General features: G+C 31.6%; 1 protein-coding gene across 1 annotated transcript; it reads left to right on the top strand.

Moving 5' to 3' along the window:
• Nucleotides 1-763: 763 nt before the first annotated feature.
• Nucleotides 764-20,128, top strand: LOC143085416 (uncharacterized). The gene is made up of 5 exons (XM_076261745.1): nucleotides 764-1,137; nucleotides 7,860-7,953; nucleotides 13,883-14,010; nucleotides 15,521-15,727; nucleotides 17,033-20,128. The coding sequence occupies exons 1-5, from the start codon at nucleotides 1,089-1,091 to the stop codon at nucleotides 19,909-19,911; spliced, it is 3,357 nt and encodes a 1,118-aa protein (XP_076117860.1). The 5' UTR covers nucleotides 764-1,088; the 3' UTR covers nucleotides 19,912-20,128.
• The last annotated feature ends 5,710 nt before the right edge of the window (nucleotides 20,129-25,838 follow it).

Below are 25,838 nucleotides of genomic sequence, written 5' to 3'. Positions count from 1 at the left end.
TGCTGGTGTACTGTGTCCTTTATAAGGGCCTTGATTTAATTCCCAAACACGGGTATATTATCCGTATTGCTTTGTCATACAAATGTAAAAACAAGTGTATGATATTGTCATTATTCGAGAAACGTTTTGGAACAGTATGGCTATGGATTGTTATATTTTGCTATGTTTTATATAGTGACATAATTTGATAAATGGCGTCAAATAGGTACGTACGTTTTATTTAAAGAAATTATCAAATATAGTTGGGGAAAATAAACCCTATGCATAATTAATGAGATGATTAAGCACGCAACACAATATTCGTTATCAAGTATGAACACTTCTGTTGTTTAAGTAAACATTCCAGTGATCATATTGTTAAGTTAATGAACATATCTTTGTTTTAAGCATCTTTAAAAATAGTTATAATTTTGTCAAAATCGTCCCTTTAAATAGCCTTGAATTAATCACTTACATTATTTCACAACGACTTCTATGTGTATTTGAAAATGCATTATTATTATCAATAATATTATCATAGATATAAAAATCCAATCAATTGCAATCTTCGTTGTAAAGTTTAATTGTCAAAGCATCAGCTTCTTCTGAGAATTTTATAGAAATGTAACTATGATGTTTCACAGCTAATTAACATTTACCGTTGCTTTGTTTAAAAACCCACATAGAATATATGAAAATATGAAAAATCCTACACGTTCAGGTAAATTGCTATCGATTCTAAGCTTCCGAAATTGATTTATATTACTGAACCTTCCACAGTTGAAGTCATTTAATACTTGATCGTGGTGCAAACATGCGCCAGTACCAAAGGAACGATAGTTATCAACAGAATCAGTAAAATATGGTTTATAAATAATAAAGCATTTTTACTTATGCTTGTTTCACTTGGATGGTATATTGCTTTGAAAAAAGTGTGAAATACATTATCTATCTATTAAGACTTGGTATCAGTGGAATTCCAAAAGTTTAAGGATACGCAGGGGATCTACTTAGGTAGTGACATGAACAAGTTTACCTTTGAACGAGGATGAAGTGTTGAACAAAATAGGATCTTTAATCATAGTCAAAAACAAAATGGAATATAAATAATGAAGTCTTACATTTACGTACTGATTGGAATATTATTGGTGTTGAAAGGTATGAAGAGAACATATAATTCGCTTTTTTTACAATTTCTCTTTCCTTAATCAATCTTCTTTTTTTACGTTTTTTCTTTCTCTGTTTATAAGACAATCAACACATTAATGTCGAAATGCAATTTACACTTATTTAGAGGCAAATCATTATATCATTATAGGTATTGTTTGCAAATTGCAAACCTTAGTATAATTTATGATATTTCAAGCATAATAGGTGCACAACGTTTCCATGCATATTATATCGTTAAGTTTGTCTACTGGTGACATGTTGGTATCTTTCTCTTTCTATGCTTAGAGTGTGTTATTCATATTTCGTCTCAACTGAGTACTGAAGTTCTGAAACTTTGTAGAATTAAAGACAAGCAAATTGAAATAGAATTCTAAAAAAGTATGGAAACCTGAGATAAAAGGAAGCAGTTCTTTTTTCATGAATGATGTATGAAGATATTAAATTAACTAAAAATTAGAATACCTTTTCTGTAGTAATTTACATAATATACATTTTCATTTTGTTTTAATAAAACATTAACCACGGTCGCTATTTTAGTACATACAAACACCAAAATGAAAAGGACGAATGTAAGAAAATGAACAATATGCATACCTCGAAGTATAAATGCTCATTTCCATTTGTTTATTAACATGGTTTTTTTTGTTTTTTTTTTTTTTTTTGTTTTTTTTTTTATTAAAAACTCGCAAAAAAGTTTACCGGCAAATATGACTCTTGTAAATAATATTATATTTTAAAGTCTTGCAAGTGTGGTAAATAATTTAATTTTTATCATTTAGTCTAATAAAATTTACTACAATGTATGTATGTACATTTTATCTCACTGCCTTACATTCCTTTTGTGGCTAATTTGTAAAGAATACGGAGAACATTTATTTATCAGCTATCGGTTGTGCTGATGAAGAAGGATTCCCCATGAACATGCTAATCTCACCATTTACATCACGTGCTTGACAACAGTCAAATGTTATAGTGTTATTCATCAGAACTGTCTGTTTTTAACCCATTAATTAGAAATGTCCCTTTGTTAATGCTCTATTTTGTCAATTTTAACACTTCACATATAAAATACTGAAACAAATCAAAACATTAGGGTAACTAAACGCCGATATTGAAAACAAATAAAAGTAATACCAATATACAGTGAGCGGAAACAAGGTTACATTTAATTCCAATCTTGTATTGTGATCAATTGGTACAATGTATAGAATTGGAATTATGGGGTTTGATACTGTTTATGGGAATTAATTGTTTATACATTTATTATTTGTTTAATTATTTTTAAGACCGGCATTAACGAAGAAGGGCACTTAATGAATTTCTATGCGAAATTATTTCGTCTTCTTTTAATTTGGTCTCGTTGCACCGACACGATTCCAGAAAATACCATAACAGATATCTGCTTTTATAGACGGTTTTGCATCATAATGCCACAGTTACTTGTTTGGAAAATAATTTTACCGAATTTTTAGCTTTTTTGTGATAATGTAAGGATGTAAAAGATTATATAGACATAAAATTACAAATAAAATTATCACTATTTACATAAGACATTTTCCATGATGTTGGTTTATCGTAAAGAATTTTTCTAAGATGTAAAACAGTCGTTTTTTTCCAATGGTTTTTAACAAAATCATAAATTGATATCAATTGTCTTAATTTTGAATAATGAATAACCTTATCGAGTGTGGTCAAGGACAATATATATTCTTTTTTATATCTGTTTTAGATGCTAGATTTTAGAATTTTGTAAAAATATGTATTTATCTTATTTGTTTTTCGGATTTAAAACATATTGTACAAAAAAGCAGATAACGTGTTAACACTTTTCTTTTGACATTCAGTTTGAAGTCTAGTGATAAAGTTTTCGACATTTAATTTCAAAAAGACAGTTAAAACAAATACTCCATTAACGGTACAATAAAGAGATAAAAGATACCAAAGGAATATTAATACTCATAAAACGTAACCTATCTTTCAACGATTTGGCAAAGAACAAACAAATACAACTAAAGAATGGGCCACACGAGCGACGCCAAAATCGTGAGTAATCTCAGGTGTTCCCGAAGGATACATGTGGCATCCGTCCTCTTGTTCGTGAAAGTACAAACCTAGTGATTACAATAATTCGGTAGTTCACATTTGCGTAAAAAAAGACGGAATTGCAGATGCATCTATTAAGTTATTTCATCAGGGCCAACTGAGCCGTAAAAGTGTGCGTACAAATCTTCGAAGAAATTATGTATGCCACATGGATCATGAAGTATATACTCAAAATACAGGCACTGCTGGAATGTTGATATATACATATATATAATAATGGAAATTTCACAATTGCTAAGCTGCAATCATAACTTTTGTTCTCAACCTACTATCATTGTCAATTTTACATATCTAAGTCCAAATAGGAGACACACTTTATTTCGACATAAATTGGATAGATGTGTTCAACGTGATAACAAAACTTTGAATAATCTAATGAAACTGGACTTCATCTGTATAGGTAACAATTCAGTTAAAAGACAATGTTTTCTTTTTTTCGCTCTTCATAAGAAGTATACTGTATGAAATTAGCCTAATGTGAATTAAGGAATAGATAGGCACCAAAAGACACTCAGCTGGTTCCTATAGGAATGCCAATTGTTTGTTGAAATACACATCATCCGAATGTGACGCATATGTTTTCATTCAATTTGATAATGTCATTGTGTCAGAAATCATATCTGATATTCTTCCTTAGTCATAATAACCTTCCATCATTACCGAACTGAACAAAGAAATAGCATGACGGGTGCCGTATACGGTGCAGGAAATGCTTACCCGTTCCGGAGCACCTGATTTGACTCCCGGTTTTTAGTGGAGTTCGTGTTGTCTCTTAATTATTATTTATAACTGTTGATGTAAATGTCCTTTGGTTTTTTGAGTCTTTGTTTACTCCTTGGTTTTGATTGATATTGTCTTCCAGATAATTTTATGTTTGATTCAGAGTGAATATTTTTACAAAAACAATTTTTCCTTCCATAGAAAAAAAATCAAGTAAGGTTAGCAAGTGATGTTGATACAAAAAGGAAACAATAAGAATATGCATTTATTTATATGACCATAAATTCTTAGAAAGTATATATATATTTATATAACATAAGTTCGTTCAGTGAAACTTGGTTTTAACTATAAAAGCAATTTGACAGATGACTGTATGGTTTGGCTTTCATGAATTGCAAGTCAAATTCATGCCTTTTTGCTAACATCTGAAAGTGAATAGGAGGTATTCGGGCTCATAACAAAACTACAATATAAATGAAATTAGATGCGGGATCGAGAATACTTCAATAAGACAGTAAGACAACTGTTTCGAAACCAACGACAGAAAAACAACGAGTTACCTTTTTGGAACAACTGTGAAAATTTTTAAAATCTTAAATAAAGGTTATACAAAATGACATTACATCAGTCTCTCAAATGAATTGTTTCGTTTTTATTTCAAATGCAACTTTTTACATCCGCAAAACTAATCGATATCAACAAAAATCCATTTTCGAACAAAAGAATTTTACAATTAGTTCCGAGAAAGAACTTAATGATTACGATTCAATGTACTTAGTCATATTTCAACTTTGATTGAACTTAGAATAAATTGCTGTTTAGTTAAAATATTGACAGTTTATCAATCCTGTTTCTTCAAATAGATTTTGAATCGGTTTAGTAGATTAAGAAATGTGTTTTAACTAATATAATCCAATATAAATTATAGCTCTCATTTTATGAGGCATGTACAATGTATGTTCACGTAGACCCACATTTGCATAACCTTCTTATTATCAATTACATAATTACTGTTTACCAATACTTTTATGTAAATGGACTAATGTTTGGTTCATTTTTCTTTTATCTTTCAAGTGTATTTCTCCCTAAAATCCTTCAGTTAACATTTATGTGTGCACATTTTTTTTTCTATCATGTCTTTTGCTTTTGTTTGAATTTTTTTTTCTGAAAAATGTTTCAAAAGACATTAGATAAGTATCATTCAACAACTTTAAATGAAACCCAAATTAAAACTGTAACATGTACCGTGCTGAAACAATCACAACCGATTTTTAATTTTAAAATCATTACCGGGAAAGTGTGTGATGCTATCAATGCTATTTTGTATGAAATAATAAAATAAATAAATGGTGAAGCATATAATTAAACGTAAAAAGTAAGATTCGTTCTTTAACAGAGAATTTGTTATATGATTTTGATATTGAAGAGGGACGAAAGATACCAAAGGGACAGTCAAACTCATAAATCTAAAACAAACTGACAACGCCATGGCTAAAAATGAAAAAGACAAACAAACAACAGCACACACGACACAACATAGAAAACTAAAAAATAAACAACACGAACCCCACCAAAAAACTAGGGGTGATCTCAGGTGCTCCGGAAGGTTAAGCAGATCCTGCTCCACATGCGGCACCCGTCGTGTTGCTTATGTGATAATAAATCCGGTAAATAGTCTAATTCGGTCACATTCAGGAAAGGGAAGGGGATTGTAGTTACGACGTAAGGAACAGATTGAATCGTTCATTTAATTCATGCTAAAACAGGATTTAGAATATCGGGTGTAAATGTTTCAGTAATAACTTTTCGAGAGTACATTTAAACTATTCGTCGCTTTTTTGATAACTAAATATTTATTCAGTCTCCAACTGTCATTTATGTTATGAAGTAATAGCTGTATATTATTGTATTTGGATAGTATTAATAATCTTATATGAAGTGGTAACCTTTTCACCTGATGATAATAATATTAAATATATGGAAGTAATGAACATGTATATAAAAATAGTCGTTATTTGTCTCTAACAATCACTTAAAATTCTTTCAATATGATTGTAAAGTTTTGAAGGTTACGAGAGACAGGCTGGTAGCAGCCAGTTCAAACTATGTACGTCACAGGTGACTCTGGTTTTAATATAAATTGACCAAACTTATTCAGAATGTGTATGATAAAACATAGGCAACCTGGCTTTAGGTATTCCACTAAGAAGCAAATTGTCTGCCCCTAACAATCAGTATGACACAAACGCTCTTGTATGAGATGGAACAGTAATAAAGACCACTACCCGCAAGTGTATGAGCTTAATGTTTGGTTTTTCACCCGTTGTAAATGTCTGTGCCATTTGATGACTTGCGGAGAGTTAACATTGGCAATCATACCTCATCTTTTTATTTTTATAAAGTCCACGAAATCAAATATTTACGAAAATATACGTTTTCCTCAATCCACAAAAACTAGCATCCACGAAAACAGATAAATCCATAGTACTTAATGTTTGTTAATTTTGAGTAAAGAGAAGTTTATATCAAAAGTGAAATATTTGTTTAAAACCATCAATTCTGTTTGCATTATAAACACTTCATAAAAACGTAACTCTCAAAACAGTGACACTGATTATTCGTACATGTATATTGGAGGAGAAATCAATGTGTATAGGCAATAAGTACATGTATACAGTTAACATTTATTATGATATACGTCATATTGTTTTCTCATATTTAGTCTTCATATTTTAGTGAAGCTACATTTTGGTAAAAATTAGAATGTTTATTGGTCACTGTTCATGATAATTAAAATTAGTCTGAAAGACAAGATATTTGTTCTTCAATCAAATCTTTTAAATTTTCATCATTATTAAGGCCTATTCTACGTTGAATAATAAGGAATCACAGATTGAAACTCTCGAATCCTACAAAATGCACTTGAGAACACCATCGCGTTGATCAGTCTTTAGTTTTCTTTGTTGTGTTTTACTGTTGTTTGACTAAATTTTTTTTCGTTTTAAGCCATGGCGTAGTCATTCCATTTTGTTTACACTCGCATTTACAAGCATGCATATTCGGATTGTGGTTTGCAAAAGTTCGAATCCAGAGAAATAGCATTGCAAATCCTCTATTGCGGTATATACGGTACATTGTACCTAAGCACTGTTGTGTATAATCGATACTGCTAGTTGGGAATGTGTAAAACAAAGGAGAGGAATTCAATTTGGAAGTTAAGCTTTCAGATCGTATTTATGTTTGTTGTTGTAAATGTATAACTTTGCAAAGAATATATAAGAAGAGAAATTAGGACAATTATTTCATGTAAATGTGCATGTAACTTGTTTGCTTCAATAGTATAGTTGACTTTTTTAAACCTCGCAATCAATCAAAATACAATGTGAACACGTTTGATTTTTTTATTTTTCTTCTCTAAGGAAGTGATTTATAATTACAAGCTATAGCCTCAGATGAATGTTTATATACATCGAAAAGAATTACAGTTGGAGACACCTTTCAAATGTTGGGCATTGATTTTAATTGTTTGACAAATAATTTTACATTTCATTTATTGTTTACCTATATCTTTAAATTGAAACTGATTTTCTGAAATTACATAAAGTCAGCCTGAAACAAATAAAGGGTTAGTTAATACACAATTAGTGTACCGATGATCTTTTGAAAAAATTTCTGATCGAACAATTATAGTTAATCCGGTGTTAATCAAAACAACAAGAACCTTTGTGGTGGCAATCTCTCTTTCAAACATAAGAATATAAAGATCATGTTTTTAAATAAACGATCCAAATAAAAAATATGTAAAAAAATATTTGAATTATTACTTTTAAAGCAACATACATTTCATGATTTATGAGAACCATTTGATCTTTTATATCTATTTTCAGACGTTAATTGTACCATCGACTTGATAGCTAATGCATACTTACAAAGATTCGTGTCACATGACTCTTATGATGGCACTGTACATTATCCAGAAGGGTAAGTTAGTGCAAATCTATTTTATAATAAACAATGGGATTTACTTAGAAAGAAGGAAAATGCATAAATCCATTGGTATTGATAGAAGGATGTATTAGAATAAACCATACAGTGTTAACAAAGTAATGAGTTGTTGGTAACAATAATCGTTTGTTTTTTCATGATATTGTGGATGAACTATCAAGACGGAAAAGATGCATCGGATAAGTTTAAAAAAAAAAGATAATATAAACGTGTAATAGACATGACAAGCCTTTTTTTACAGCCTTCATCCGATACACTCAAAACAAGAGGATTAAAAATCTATATAATATATAAGTCTCGCCCAAAATTTAGCATCACCTAAATGTTTTTGCATCTTTAGATTGTTTTATGATCAAATTTGATACGACTTTGTTTCCGTATAATTCGTTAATGTAGTGTTAATCGACAAATAAGAGTATCTCAAAAATAGGATTTTTAAAACTTCATACAACTTTTTTCAATGCACGTTTCATGCAATAGAATTTCAGGTGTGTTACGTCCTGTTTTGTCGGTTAATTTTTTTATAAGATAAATCTTGTATGTTCGAAGATGGACAGATGTAGGTTTACAATTGCACAGAAATAGCAAGTCATTGGTTGAATCTGCAAAGAATAGCAGGTTTGGTTTGTGTAAAGTGTCATTTTGAGGTTATTAAAGAGCAATAGAGATAGTACGATCGTTGCGAACGTTCTGATAGGCCATGTAATACATATGTAAGAGATGAAAAGGCCCATTGTCGTGTCCGTAGGACAGTCAAAAGACCATTGTTGACTCGTACTTATCGTCTAGATCGACATTAGTTTTCACCTGGTATCAGCAAGTGGCGATGAGTCTATTGGTCTGACGAAAGCAGATTCCTTCTACATCATATTGATTGGCACATGCGTGTATGGCGTCTTCAGAATACAGCATACATGGAATAGCACAACCTTGTAACTACAGAGTTTGGTTGTGGGAGTTTGACAGTTTGGGGATCGTTTTCATACGACTGCAAAATAGACCTGTATGTTCTGGATGGGACTATGACGGGCTTAAAATAACGCGATGGTCATCCGGGATATCGGTGTGCAGAATCTCACCAACCATGGCTGGGATGGTATTGGTTGAAAAACAACAACAGGGTTCCAGCTTGTCAGAATTAACATGAATTACGAGCAACCTTGATTAAAGAATGGCAAATAATTCTAGTTAGAACATTACGACACTTAGGCCGTGTTCACGTTGACCTAAAAAAGGTGTTGTGTTAGTGTAACTCACACGTAAACTAAACACAATTGCGTTCCCATTGATAAAACTCAATGTTTACATGTAGTTTAAATGATGTTTTATCTACACACAGTCGATAGTCAATGTAGGCCTTGTGTAGGTTAAGTGTACACAAAACTAGGCATTTAGGACATTAGTTTTACCGTGTATATATTTAAGGAGGAAACTATTTTTGAGTAAAATTGATATTTTTGATAATTATTAGTAAAGTTCTTTACAGAAATTGTTGTCTAAATTTTACAGTTTTTTTTTGTTTTTTTTTTAAATAACGTACTTCATTAACCCCTGATCAAGACTCAAAGCAGCATCATTGCCGAACCCATAAGGCAGCTACCAATTGATTTTCGGGGGGAGGCTATTATTATTGTTGAGTATAAAACATAAAGGCAAGGGGGTGGGGTGGTGAGCTATGGATTTTGTTTTGGAAACAAAAAATGTTTCCAGTTTTTGGCCCTGAAAAAAAAATTGTTTGTTTCACCCTCAGCTGCCACTATTTATAATGCTAAAATTGATTTTGACTTGTCACCAAAATTTGTTCTGAAAAAAATCAATAGCTCACGTCCCCCGTCCTCCGCTCCCCCTCCCCTCCACAAAAAATGAAGTAAATAGTTGCTGCCTAATTCATTTGAAAAGGTCTTCCCGAATCAACTTGACGTACACAGAAATATTCGCCACTGGTCTTTACTCAAACAACGATTCACGCATAAATGCATGACTAAAAAAAGTGTGAGGTAAATGATATGTTTGTCTAGTATATCAGATCCGTTAAATAACACTTAAAATAAATAAAAAAAACGTTACCCTATTCCTTTACTAAATACTCCTTGGAGAAGAAATACCATTTGAAACGAACAGAAAAGATAAAAATGTAGTGATCCCTAATATCTCAATCCTTTTTTTCGGCTGTAAGCACGCTGCTGCAGCTAACGTTTTCTAATGCGTAATCGAGACATCTCTAGTATATTCAAACTACTACAAATTATAAAAATGGCTTTTATAAAGTAGCAACCACTTAACTTAAAAAAGGGGGAGGGTTATTTTTTTTTTATCTGAGTCAGATTTTTTTCGCGCGTACGTTTTTATTCTTTTTTTTTTCGATGCTGGTGATCAAATTCTTTTTTTTTCAATATTTAACACTATAATGTATGGGGGAACTCTTGATTCATAATATTTTTTTTATCATCTGTATGACCATTTTTATTTTATCAAATTGGGGATCGGAATATCTCCATTCAACCCCCCCCCCCCCCCATCCCCAACCCCATTTTGAAGTCAAATGGTTGTTCCCTTATCGCTAGAAAAATTGTCCAAATATTTTGAATTTGGTTCTACGTAATGAACATTTAAATGACATATAGTTTACAAGTGGGAACATATCTTATGTACAGGTAGCTAAACACGGTGTATAGATGTGAACAAATGTAATGTGAAACCTGTGTACACTACACTAAAGTAATTGTAAACATGTTTACTCTACACGGCGTTTGGTGTGAACACGGCCTTAGTTTGGAGCATAAGACGACGTGTGGATGAACTTTTCCCGAAGCGCGGAGGTTACACTCGCTACTAACATAATTTGAACTTGAATGTATTCACAAATGGTCACAATTGAGTTAAGAAAAGAAAAGAATTTTGTGTATAGTGTAAAGCAAATTTGTCTAAAACTTCAGTTTAAGTTGAAACTTTATTTTGTCTTTTTTTGCCATTTTTTTTAACTTGAATGTATTCACAAATTGTCACAATTGAGTTAAGAAAAGAAAATAATTTTGTGTATAGTGTAAAGCAAATTTGTCAAAAATTTCAGTATAAGTTGAAACTTTATATTGTCTTTTTTTATCATTTGTCCAAAATGTAAAAGTCCCAAATTTAAATCATGAAAACGGTCAAAACTTTCACTTGGCAATTAACATTCTGTATGTTATCACAAGTTTGGTTAATTTTTTCGCTATTTCGATTATCTATGTTAACATTAAAATCATTTCTGACAAAATATCAGGTGTTGCTTAAATTGTGGCTAGGTGTAGTTAAGAGCGAACGTTTTTTTAGTTTCAAGTTCGATTTGTTTTATCTTTTATGGACGACAGAAAGATTTTCCATTATATATGAATATGAACTTGTAACTGTAATGTTCTTTTATGAACTAACCAATGTTTTATGTTATTTTAGCGGTTTTGTAATAGACATTTGAATATTTGCAAGTATATTGGTCCATTTTTATTACAATAAATAATGATTGTAATAAATAATGTTGTTAATAAATACTATGTTAATGATGACGCAGATGTCATTACCTCATACGCTTTCCCCGTTGTTAAGGAGTAGTTTCACAATTTAATATACATAATATATCTATGCACTTTTCCATATTTGCCTTGGTATCATCCCGAGACTCCAATATTAGCCCGAGACTTTAGGCGAGACCGATATGAGTCGATTGATGATACCAGTGCCAACATGGAAAATACATGCTTCAATATATTTATCACATATTTTATTTCTGCAGAAAAAATAGAAAAACGATTTAATTATACTATCTGATTAACCACAAAGGTTGAAATCTAAAGAGATTTATCACATTTTCCAATTTTTTTTCATTTGCTTCACAAAAATCTAGTGTTACATTTCCCTTTAATTTTTCTGATATAATAACGAAATTGGAAGCACTGTACATTGCCTTACTAATGAATATTTTGTTCATTGGACAGTTTTATATTTTTCGACTTTTATTATATTTTATGATAAATTTGAGTTTAAACGTCTGTACCGTTACCTTTGTTGACTAGTATATATATAAACACTGATTGATTGTATAATAAAAACAATAACATAATTGTGACGGTAGATCCTCCTAAAGATAGTCGAGGTAATAATTATAGGATTTCCCTTTTTGGTCACCTATGTCAGAAGGAATTGAGCTGTAATTATATATTAAGATATTACGATGGAGCTGTAGATTACATACTATACCGATGTCTTCCTCTATTGTAACAAGTTAAATTGATACAGATAATCTTAATGTACCATATTATGATCATATATATATATATATATATATATATATATATATATATATATAACAAGTTTAAAAGGGTACAACATCACCAAAAACACAATAAAAAGAACAATATGTTAGATATTTCGGATAACAGATATCCTTCCTCGGTAATTGCACCATGACAAATGAATCATGTCAATTCAAATTAAGACTCTTTCAAAATCTTGAAATCTATACAATTGGAACGAACGCTGGAACAATTTTTAAAATTTCCAAACACGGCGCAAGACTAGAAATATATGCCAAAATAAAAGAGTTATTTACGATGTGACCTGGCACAACTCTTAATTCCCAAAGGTGGTGATAGTTGAGATGTTAAACAACTGCGTGGAAATACAGTCCCAATAAAACAGTCCTGACAGATCTAAGCTGGCATAATAATTAAAATATGACAACGGTAGAAAAATTGCAACAGAGACTGCGTTTTTAAACATCCCAAAAATATAGCAATTCGATGATAAGAAAAATGAGTAATAATTTTTTACTAAGGTTAAGTAATAGAACGTGGCTGCGTATTTACACATCCCTGCCAACTGTAATTAAAACTAGTATAATTAAAAAATTCCTGAAAAGTGTAAGAATCCAGTACGGAAGCCGGAGTTACTGGACACAAGTGATGGCAGGAAATTAGTGATGGTAGGGAAAATAAGTGACTCTTATATGTTTTTTCGTTAATGCCCTCTGGGGAAACTGTCCTGAGCTTTCTTATCCAAAAACTTTCCCGAGCAAGTCTGTCTTTGACCAGTCCTCGTTGTGATCTATGATGGTGATGGTAAGTTTTTTAAGATCAGCTTGGGCGTACCTATGGGATCTTAAATGACGACTTACGGGGAGGTCGGGCTTGCAGGTGTAGTCACTACGATGACCATTCATGCGTTTGTTGAATGGCTGTTTTGTCTCGCCAACATACTGCATGCCACATCGACACTGAAGAATGTATACAACATTCTGGGTTTTGCAAGTTACATTTATTCAGTCATTTTATATATATATAAGAAAATTATTAAAAGATAATAACTGTTTCAATGCATCACTTTTTACTAGTACTTTCACTGCTTCCGCAGATCTTCAGGTAATGTGACTTGTATATAAATAAAACAATTGATTGACGTTAACAATAGTATATATATAGATTGACGTTAACAATAGTATATATATATATATATATATATATATATATATATATATATACAACTCGTCTAAACATCAACCCAACAATGTTAGATCTGTAAATTTGCTTTCACAAATTTTTGGTTCCTCCCTCGCCGGGATTCGAACCCATGCTACTGTGATATCGTGACACCAAATCGCCTGCACTGCAGCCGTCCCGCTAGACCACACGACCACCTGGGCTCTCAAAAAAAGAGCTTTCTCTGGCCGTGTGTTACCTTTCCTCGTCAGTTTTAATCTAGCGGCGTACTACAGTACATGATATATATATTTATATATATGAGTCTTGAAGTTTTTCCTGTTTGTGCAGTATTGTCAATTTTGATGATCCAATACCTATTAAGTTTACTGGTTGGTAGATTCTTATAGACTCTCTCTCTATATATATATATATGTGTATTTTTTTAATTGCAGTAATTATTCTCGAGACTGGTTGATAACCGGAGAAATAGCAAACTACACGATTACAATAGAATTCGAGGCATGTGTTATAGAGGCTGCCAAGAAAATATGTCTGTTTGATCACGTCTTTATTTACGATGGTGTGTTAACATTATAATTCTTTTTTGTGTACTTGTACATCTTCGGGTTTCAAATGTTTTGTTTTGAGCGTTCCTGATGAAGGTAAATCCAGAAAAGCGCTTCGGACGCAAAATATTATTAAAAATGTTGTTTTCAATTCTTTAAACTAACTGAAAATTACTCATAGGCAAGCAGTATCAGAAATCAAACCATACAAACAGAAAATAGTCTCATAAATGTGTAAATCACACGCCGTCTTACTTAAAATTATACAACTAAAAAATAAGAAAACTTCAGGACATTTTCCCATTGCGATACATACATGTTTGAACTCATATGTTCTTTTTAATCAATTTATAATGCAGAGCTAGAAACACTTTGAATATTTGATTGATGAAGTTGACTTTCTCGTTTGATCATTTTAAATTCCTGAATGATCGTTTAAAGATGTATGCAGTTTACAAATGTGTGTCTTCTGTGGGATGATGCATGTTGATGTTTAACCCACAAACCTGACCTAGCGCGAGAAGGTTTTCATATAATTTTTCTATTTTTGAATTCTTGAAAATTTTATTCAAATAATTCGCTAAGCTGTAGTCTGAAATTTAGCTGAACTAAAAATTGTGTCTTGGTAAACATGGTAAATTGTTTAATTGAATTTGCTTTAGAATAAGAATTTAGTAACTACGAGTACTCTTAGAAAGTTTCTTGTCGATTTTGCATTTAGATAGTTTTTGTGTTCTTATTGCATTATCGAACTAATTTTTATAGTTTGTTACTATATGGGGCATTTTCGCCACAGATCCATGTTGGTGGGAGGGTTGAGTGTTTATCCTTATCCATTTCTGTTGCTAGTCTTAAGCCAGGAAAATGTCATTCAGGTGTTATCGTTGTTCACTATCTGTCTTAATTTTTGTTTTGAATTAGACCGCTGATTTACATTTTTCTTTTGAAATCATTATTTTTCACATTTTGTCCTACTTAATATTTGGTAAAGTTTAGTTCTGGATGAGACCGTTCAATGTTCTATAATTTTTACTTCTTCGTCTTTTTTTTATGTGTCAGTTTGGTGGACTTTAAAAGTTCAATTGGATAATAGTCTCATTCGACGCTACACCACAAGTCCTATCTTCTTTATACAACTAATTATCTCTAGTATTTTTGCGTTTGGATTTTTAAAAAAATGGACCCTGAAAATTACATTCAATTGTACATCTTTGCACTGTTAACGACGTTAATGCTCAAAATGTTTCCGAAGTACAACAGCCAACATAGAGTTTAAGATTGCTCACTTTCACGTGAGCAGAGTAAGCTGGTTGGCATTTGTTAATGTCTGTTTGATATATTCAAAACGTTTCTGTTGATTTTTTTACATTGCTATATGTCGTCTTGTATTCTGTGTTGTGTTGTTTCTGTTTTAATTAAGTTTATCTCATAAATCTCCTTATTTTCAAATAAAAATAATTAATCAGATATATTTCAGGGTTGATATTTTTTTCAATTCTATTTCTGTTTTTATTTTTTCAATAGGCTCCAACTCAAGCGCAACTCTCCTCTTGCAAACGTGCTGTGGACTTCACAACCCTCCTCCATTCACATTGCAAAGTACAGATGGAACTATGTACGTTCTATTTACAACTGACGACACAATTGCAGCAGAAGGTTTTCGTGTTAGCTACATCCTACAAGGAGCACCAACAAGTACTGTTAGTAGTACAACTGTACAAGTCGCTGCAAGTATGTAAAAACGAATGAGTTTCTATAAAGCAATTGTAACAGTATTTACTGACAATAGTGTCTAAAATGACGTGTGTTCTTATCGGGACTTAATAAGAGAATAATTTATAAGACATGTTCGTTGTTTGTAATTAACTGTTTTAGGCATAATTCACTATGATTCAAACTAAGTTTATTGATGCAATCTATTATCATAATTACTAATTATCTGAGCTGACATATCTTAAATAAGGTGTTTTTAGCACATTTATCTTCTTGAAATTAAAATTATTATAAACGCTTTGTTATATATTTTTAGCTCAGCGGTAAGGCCAAGTAAGCTTTTGTCATCACTTTGCTTGCGATGTTCATCGTTATTCGTCTTCGTCTTGTCGTCGTCTGTGTCGTCGTTTATTAACTTTGACACCAATCTTATCATCTGAAATTTCTTGGCTAAATTTAACCAAACCTGTCCATAATTATCATTTAGGTACAAAAATGAATATAGTTTTTAAAATAAGACCGATAACCCGACCCCACCTGCTACACAAAACGGTTGGTATTGATAGAAATAAACATGTGAGTAAATGCATGTTTTGTCTATTATTTGGAAAAACTGCATTAAATAAAGAAATTCGGACAGTAGTAAATATGTTCATATGTTGAGCTTTTACTTTAGTCCGTTAAAATAAAAACTGTCAGGCGATTTTTATATGAGTTATTGTCCTTAAATGACGAATTTTCCATTTTATATTTTCCATTTTATCTCGAAAATAGCAAAATCATCAGCAAGAGCAGAACTTCAAATAAATCAACAAGACCAAAATCATCAGAAGACCGTTTGTAAGAGTTATCACCCTTAAATGACGTTTTTACCAACTTTTTGAATGTTTGTCTCATATCTTGAAAATTACAATAGATAGATAAAAAATCTAACTAACAAAATTCATCTTTAAGACTTATTGATCAACAAGACAATATTTACAAATAACCCTGGCTTATGGTTGAAATCTAAAGTTATCTCATTATTGCCCATTAATGATATTTTTTTTGCGTTTTGTGCCTTTTATCTTGAAAACGAAAACTATAATATATAGATAGAAACTTTAGAAAGCAAAATTGGCTGCAGGATAAAATTTACAAAAAAGTCAACATGACTGAAATTGTTAGTTACGTTTTAACGTTTTTAAGACCGTCTACTTTTTTTTTCAAATCATAACGTTTGGAATTCATTTAGATATGAATATGAGACTAGGATTTATCCACATGCAATATTCCTTGTTTACATATTTTTAAGTGTCATTTTCATAAACATTTTTGTTGCAGGTACACCAAAAGACAATACCTTATTATATATAATAATTGCATGCGCTGTAACAGCTTTACTTGTAATAATCATCTTAATACTCATCTGTGTCGTGTGCTGCAAGAAGAAATCTAAAACTAAGAAAACAAAACAAAAGGATCACAAAAAATTTGGACGATCAGCACCCAAACCTGTAGTTGTAACATCAGAGAGTGGTTCCGAGGCTGAGCTGGATGTAGACTCAGAATCGCCACGTGTAGTACAAACACAGCAAGATTCCCCACCTCCAGCGTATGCAACGGTTGTGAAAGAGCAAAATCAAAATACTATTGCCCAACAAAAAAGGGAAAATTCTAGGCAAAATCAGTCAGCTAAAAATAACAACGACAAAAAGAAAATTTCTGGAAAAAACAGTTATGTCGAGAAAGAAAATAGTATTAAAGTCGAAAAAGAAAACAATAATAAATTTCAAAAAGAAAATAGTAAAAAACAAACCAATGAATTAGACCAACCTACAAAGATAAAAGGAAAAGCTTCATCTGAATCTAAGATTAAAAAATCCACAAAAAAAGGGCAAATGTCTCAAGAAAAGGAAACATTTCCAACTGAAACTGAAACCGGAAAGAATCCGGTTCAACAAACTGAAAAAGAAGCCAAGTCAACAATAATATCAGATATTGATAATGAAAACGAACAAGCTAATACTAAATTAGAGGTAATAAATGAAAGGAATGTAAAAAATCAAATTAAAGACTTGGACACTTCACCCGATGAGAAGGATACCGAAACTATACACAATAAGAATATAGAAAGTACATCTAATAAAAAGGATATCGAAACAACACCCAATAAAAAGGATATCAAACCAAAACCCAATAAGAAGGATATCGAAACTACACCGAATAAAAATATAGAAAGTACATCTGATAAAAAGGATAATAAAACAACACCAAATAAGAAGAATATTGAAAAAATAACCGATAAGAAGGTTATAGAAACAGCACCCGATAAGAAGGATATCGAAACAACATCCGATAAGAAGGAGATAAAAACAACACCCGATAAGAAGGAGATAAAAACAACTCCCGATAAGAAGGATATCGAAACAACATCCGATAAGAAGGAGATAAAAACAACACCCGATAAGAAGATTATCGAAACAACACCAAATAAGAAGAATATTGAAACAATATCCGATAAGAAAGATATTAAAACAATACCCAATAAGAAAGATACCGAAACAATGCCCGATCAGAACGAAAAGGACAAAGAGGGAGGTAAAGTACAAAAAGGTAAAACAGAAAATAGAGTATTAGATAAACAACATGTTGATAAAGTAGAAAATGACCAACAAAATTCTGAAATATCGAAATCTGAGAAGACAATACATAAATCACATGAACATGGAATAATATATTCAGAGGCAAATACTAAGCCAGCTACAAAAACAGAACAAATGCGCGCTAAAGACAATAGACAAACTAAAAATACAATTTCCCCAATATCAAATAAACAAAATGAAGAAACTCTAAAAACGGACGAAAAGGAAGACAAAAAAGTAGAAACAAACACGAAAACGAATCAAAAAGATTTTCAATCAAACAAGACAAAAGACAAGGATAAAAATAACAATAGGGCAGAGGTACATAATAAAACATTAACATATTGTGAAAAACAAAGTGTATTGACAAAATCAGAATCACGTCACGATCTTTTTGAGAACGAAAACAGTTTCTTAATGGACAATGTACCTTCATCAAACAAGAGCCCGCAACACAACGACGATTCCATTCCAATGAATGATATGGCTATAGAATCTAAGGGCATACCGCATCAGTCGAATGTAACATCGATTGATAATTCATTGGAGGAGAAATTGGAAGATGATCAACCATATTTCCAAAAATCAAGCAATGAACAACGTGATATAAGATCAGGAAACAATGCTTCACGGCCAGACAAAGCTTCAAAAATGATATTTAACAATACCTTTTTTGAAAGTTTAAATAAAAAGCCACCAAAACAAACTAGGCGAAAACAAGAGCGAAAAGTGATTCATTCTAAAAATTCTGTAGTACCTTTAGAAAGCATCGAAAATGATATATCAGATCAAGTGAGCGAGGAAAGCAAAATGGAAACAAAAAAGAACCAAAGTGACAAAAATAATCAAAATGATGACAAACGTGTAATAAATCTTACACCTGAAAAATTGAAGGAATCTGGGGATAATGAAACTGAGAATAAACCTATTTTATCAAAATCGGCACCCTCAATATTAAATTTTGGAACCAGTTCTGAGCAAGCTAAAGGATCGACCAATAGTACGAGCGATCGTTTCGATGACAACTCTTCAATATTTACAATTTCAAGTGGCGCCACAAGCAATTTTAAAAAATCAAAAGAAAGGAAGAGGTTTAGTTTAAGCGTCAAACAGTATGTTCCTGAAAATAAAACAAGTCAACCAAAACTAAATGAGGAAAATTATGAAGAAAGGATTGAAAATTTAAAGAATATTTATCATTCACATTCGAAACATGGTCGTAATGATCGAAACATTGCTAGAGCGCGAACTCAAATCGACTTCGAAATGCACCATAAACCAACAGTTAAAGAAAATCCTTGGTTAGTTCAGCCTAAGAAAGATGGTTTTGAAATAAAAGGCAATCAACAAGTAACTAAGGCAACAGTTTTGCGTCGAATGCGTACTATGGGTGTTGAAGAACTTGAAGACGAAAGTATTCCGGACCGTATTCCTAGAACACAAGCCTTTGACATACTAAGGATGAGAACCACATTATGCGATGAAGATCTTGCTAAAAGTCGTCATCAGGTGCTTCCTCCTTTGCGGGGGATACCACGACAAGAACCTCCTGACCTTCCAAATCTTTGGAGGCCTTAGTGATATGATGGTTCGTAGACAGGTATAATAGTTAGCCTATATTTGCAAGAAAAAGATAGCAGTGTAATCCTGTAAAATGTATATCTTATATTTTTAAATGTGTTAATTTTTTTTATCAAATCTGTGATATTACGTAATTTTTAACTGTTGTAACTCTATTTGTACATTGTTCGAGTTTAAACTCTTATATGCAATTTGAATAAAGTGATTTTCCTTGTTAAGATTAAAAATTCCTAATATTTTAATGTACACACAAGGACGTCGGACATCATATTATGACATTAAGGGATGTGTGTTTTCTTCACAAAGTGCGCTTTTATACACTAAATTTATCTTACATAATGCTCGAGTCCAGAATATTTGAAAATACAAAACTTTATTTTTTTTTATTATTAAACTTATATTTAGAAATTCAAATTATTTAGAGGAACGAATCTCCTTCTGAAATTTATTATTTTCTGTTTTTCTATTTTATAGATTTTCAAATGTGTTGGTCTCGGTCGTCACTGCAGAGACATTAATTGTAAAAATACAGTAAACTTTGTACCGTTTAGCTTACTGCTACATGTTTATATAAGGAAACAGTATTTTGTTTCATGTTTTAGATATTATTTAAACATTTTAAGAATTTTGTTACTGAAAAAACTTGTCCCTTGTCAAGATATGAATGAATTATTATCTAGTGAAATAATTTGCATGTGGATGTACCAACTAAAATGTATCAGCAAAAGTCATAATTTTTTTAATAAATACAGACTGTTCTTCAGAAGCAAACCTCAAACAAATCTCAAAGAAATGAAAAAAATAAAAAAACTTTAAAAACCCAAGTAATGAATGTAAAAAAAAAAAGCGTATCGCAAAACACAATGATATCCAATAGAGATCTGATTATGATGGATGGGTGTTTTTTTTTTTTTTTTTATTACAAACATTATCATATCTATTTCTAATAGATTATTGAATGATGTTTTGGTTTTGTGTTCGTTTTTTTTTTCTCGTTGTTTTTTTTTTTCACAATTTTGTGAAAGAGGTTTGTATGTTCTTTTTTACCTGTAAACATTTTAACACTAAATTTCTTTTTTATAGTCAGAAACAGTGTCGATGAGTATCGCCGGCTACTAATGTTTTCTACCCATCCTAAATGTGGTGTTTCTGTCAGATGTTTACAACCTTTCTTTTGAAATAGTTCACAATTTTCCTAGACAGACAGGACATATAACTTGTAATACATGTTCAATACGATCTAGATGCTAGAGTAGTTGCTATATAAATAACGGCTAGTCTTGTTAACTTTCGATGACGTCTCAGAATATGAATCATTTCTAAAATGTATCATGTAAAGTAGCAAATATTTAACTTCAAAAGAGGAAGAGGGGTATGGTTAATGTCTGAGTCAGCAATATTTTTTTCGCGCCAAACACAAGTTTTTCAACGCTATCAATCGATTTTTTTTCTGCAATATTCAACTCTACAACATATGGGGATATCTCGATTCACAATAATGTTTTTGTCATCTGCTTGACCAAATTTGTTTTCTTCATCAAATTAGGGATCAGAATATTTTTTTGAAAAACAAATCCATACCCCTCCGGTTTTTTTTAAAGTTAAATTGTCGTTCCTTAAAGAAGGGCTAACGATATTATAACTTGCGCATACAAAAACTGTTATCCCAGTCATACATGCATATAAAGGTTCAAATGTGTGATGGAAGCATCATTACACTTGCAGGAATTGAAAAGATATTTACGGATTATCATTCACAACGCAACAAAAAAAATCTTATACCAGGCATCAGACCGTGTCTTTAAAAAGCGGTTACATAATATGGACTTTCATCATTGTTGAAGGCTGTGGAATGTTTTCTAGCTCTTCTAATTATTCACCTGCCTTCCTATTTGTCCCTTTAATGGCGTCCATTAACAAAGTATAATGATAACAAAATCGTTTAACATGTCGATTTTTTAATAAACAAATAGAAGCTTCTATTACTTTGTATGGAACCTATCAAATTTAATTGTTTCCATCCGAATAGGTATTTTGTCAAAAGTAACATTTTAAATGATTAATTTTAATCAACGTTAGAGATAATTGAAATTTTATCTTTTTCATCTCGAAAACTGAATAATTAGTTCAGTTTATAGCCTTACATTGACTTCTCTATACCGAAATTGATTTTGAAAATTTTAATGATAATAACGTGATTAATAACGATGCAGATTTATGAAGTTTTGATCGACTTGTCTGGTTTTTATGAACGTACGCATAATATTAAAATGAGGAAACAAGGTTTTATTTGCAAGGAGACTATTACGATGTATCAAATATACCCAAGGATAATGTTGATATAGAGATAGAGGGTTGCTACTTTCAAGTAAAGTTGTAAACAAAGACTTCTAAGTGGTAAATTTAAATTCATTCCTTCAAATAAATTAAAGACGCCATGCATCACGAGTTGGTTGACCGTTATTCTAATGGACGCAACATCAATCCTGTCCTCTTTTATTCGAATTTTATAAACTGAATTAGTCTTATCACTTGTTTGATCTTACATCAGCAACACGCGGGTTTCAATTGAAGGGCTGGATCTGCTTACCCTTCCCAAACTCATAAGAGCACCCCTAGTTTTGTTTTGAAGAGGAAAGTGTTGCTCTTGTTTTAGTTTTGGTGTTGTTATTTGTGGTTTTTAGTTTTTCAATTCTTTATTGTTATACCGGTATTAGTCTTAGCTATCCTTGTCATAAAATGTTCTTCAGTTTTGAAATTTCACATTCGGTCAGGTTTAATAGTTAGTAAATTTACATGATTAAACAAATTTGGTGTTTTAATAGGGCTAGATGGGAGTCTATTACCAATCTGCATTTTTGGTATAACTTATTACTCTTATTATTATTTTGTTCGCGTAGCACGATGGTTCATATGTGGAGCAAGATCTGCTAATACTGCAATCACTCCCGGTTTTTTGTTGGATTAGTTTCCTCGGTGTATAGTTTTCAATCTTGTGTACTGTGTAGTGTTGTTTGTATTTTGGTCGGGTTTGTCATGGCAATGCAAACTTATTTTTCAATTGATGAGGGTGAATATCCTTTTATGTCTTTCGCTTTTCTTCTGCAACTGGAAGTGTTTGTATGATTTTCAACATGGTGAACGTCTACAACGTTTACTAAGCATATAAGCCAATCTTTAACACCGAATTCGTCTTCAACTCTGGCCATTATTTTCGAAATTTATTGTACAATTAGGTATTTAAAACTGATTATTTCTATCACATAACATATATAAAAAAGAAGATGTGGTATGATTGCCAATGAGACAACTCTCCACAAGAGATCAAAATAACACAGAAATTAACAACTATAGGTCACCGTACGGCCTTAAACAATGTACAAAGCCCTTACCGCATAGTCAGCTACATGTATAAAAGGCCCCTAAATGACAATGTAAAACAATTCAAACGAGCAAACTAACTGCCTAGTGTAAGTACAAAAATTGAACGTAAAACAAATATGTAACACATACATTAACAAACGACAATCACTGAATTAAAGTCTCCTGACTTGAGACAGGAACATACAAACAGAATGTGGCGGGGTTAAACATGTAAGTGGGATCCCAACACTTCAAACCTGTGACAGTGGTATAACAGTACAACATAAGAAGGAACTATTAAATTCAGTTGAAAAAAACTTAACTCATCAGATGGACAAAAAATACAAGTGGACGTGGACGGATACATGTACATCCCAACAACAAAAAGACACTAGGTACAGATTTGAGAGTACAGTTAACTGACAGCTAGTTCAAAGCTTCTAACAACTAATAAAAAAAACATGCATCTAAGACTAAATTATCAATCCGTACACATCCAACATCCAATGGATTTCCTGTAAAGACGTCATAAACAGTCAGAGAAAATCATAGCCTTGTGCAATACCAAGATACAGGTATCGATAGATTGTAAATCCATGAATGTGTAGATGTATATAACATACCAGTAATATTTAGTTTGCTTTTAATTTATTGATAACATTATCAATAGTCATACCAATAAAAACAATATTCAATGATCGTTTAACAGTGTTGAATTGGTAACCTTTGAGAATAAATTTATTTAACGGATCGACGCGTTTTTAGCGCGTTTTTGACGTATTGAATTTTAAACCTAATGCCTTTTGTTATCTATTATTCATGTGTTTCTTAGCCTAATACGTTCTCCTATTTATTTATATTGTAGTCCTGTAATATTATGTTGTCATTTTAATGTTATATTTAACAATGCAATTAAAGTGCGAGGTTTGGCATGCTACAAAACCAGGTTCAACCCACCATTTTTTTTTATTTAAAAATGTCCTGTACCAAGTCAGACAAATGGCCATTGTTATATCATAGTTCGTTTCTGTGTGTGTAACATTTTTACGTTGTGTTTCCATTGTGTCGTTTGTTTTCTCCTACATTTGAGTGTGAATTCACATTACTATTAGACGTGTCACAGTACTTTTCTATCCCAAATTCATGTATTTGGTTTTGATGTTATATTTGTTTTTCTCATCGGATTTTGTCTAATGCTTAGTCCGTTGCTGTGTGTGTTAATTTTAATGTCTCGTCGTTGTTCTCCTCTTATATTTAATGCGTTTCCCTCAGTTTTAGTTTGTTACCCCGATTTTGTTTTTTGTCCATAGATTTACGAGTTTTGAACAGCGGTATACTACTGTTGCCTTTATTTACCAGTATCGTTTCTAAATTTTCGGGCACGGTTAACAACATTTCCGTAAAGATTAGGATGTGCTATCCCGTAAGAAATATGTTTTCTATAGGTACAACTAAACTCCAAAACCAAATCTTTATATCTGTGGAAAAATATAGTAAAGTTATATAAGTAACTATACCTCACAGAATATAAAGGTACGAGAGTTAACAATAGAAAAGTAACATATAACTCTAAAAATCAATGATTTACTTCGGACAAATACTTTCGAAACCACAAAGTTGTATCGTACATTTTTAAAATATTATCTGTTTAACATAGTTAATAGTATACATGCAAAGGTTAACAATTTAACAATGTAATTAGATCTTGGAATATTATTTTATCTATATAAATATTGATTTCATAATCAATAAATTAAAACCCAACTTAATAGCATTGTTATACACCTACATGTTTAAAATATGCAATGTCCTACAATCTGTCGATACCTTCATTTTGGCATCGCATAAGATTATGTTTTTCTCTGATCGTGAATGACGTCTTTAATGAAATCTTTTGGATGTTGGGTGTGGAGTGTTTGCCGTTTTTTTTTTTTTTTTTTTGGTGTATATCATATACCTTAATTTTATGTTTAAATCATATTGTCTGTTTTCCATTATTTATTGAGATAACTGGTTAAAATCATAAACTTTCAACATTTAGAGTTTTTTTCCGTACACACATTCGCAATGTCCCACATATTCCATAGCATAGATTTATTTACCGAAATCTACCTTTTTCACAGCTAATTTTTGTCATAGGACTTTTCAAAGTACAAAATAGAGTTTGTAAGATTATAATATCTTACGTCGTAACTACAATCCCCTTCCCTTTCATGAATGTGACCTACCGAATTAGACTATTTACCGGACTTGTTATAACATAAGCAACATGTGAAGCAGGATCTGCTTACCCTTCTGGAGCACCTAAGATCACCCCTAGTTTTTGGTGGGTTCGTGTTGCTTATTCTTTATTTTTCTATGTGTACTATCGTTTGTCTGTTTGTCTTTTTCATTTTTAGCAATGGCGTTGTCAGTTTATTTTCGATTTATGAGTTTGACTGTCCCTCTAGTATCTTTCGTCCCTCTTTTACGTAATATTATAAAGCAGTTGTCGAAGCCTAATGTCAAAAGTACAAAAATAGATGTCCTGCATTACTCTCAAAAACTTGTCAAACATTCCA

Source organism: Mytilus galloprovincialis, chromosome 8, assembly GCF_965363235.1.
Source record: "Mytilus galloprovincialis chromosome 8, xbMytGall1.hap1.1, whole genome shotgun sequence".
Classification (NCBI taxonomy): domain Eukaryota; kingdom Metazoa; phylum Mollusca; class Bivalvia; order Mytilida; family Mytilidae; genus Mytilus; species Mytilus galloprovincialis.
The sequence above is the reverse complement of the archived record's forward strand: the minus strand, read 5'-3'. Positions and strand labels throughout refer to the sequence as shown.

Coding starts and splice junctions, on each gene's coding strand:
- LOC143085416 (XM_076261745.1), top strand. CDS start 1,089: ATGAAGTCTTACATTTACGTACTGATTGGAATATTATTGGTGTTGAAA. Junction 1,138..7,859: donor AATATTATTGGTGTTGAAAG/GTATGAAGAGAA, acceptor ATCTATTTTCAG/ACGTTAATTGTACCATCGAC. Junction 7,954..13,882: donor ACTGTACATTATCCAGAAGG/GTAAGTTAGTGC, acceptor TTTTAATTGCAG/TAATTATTCTCGAGACTGGT.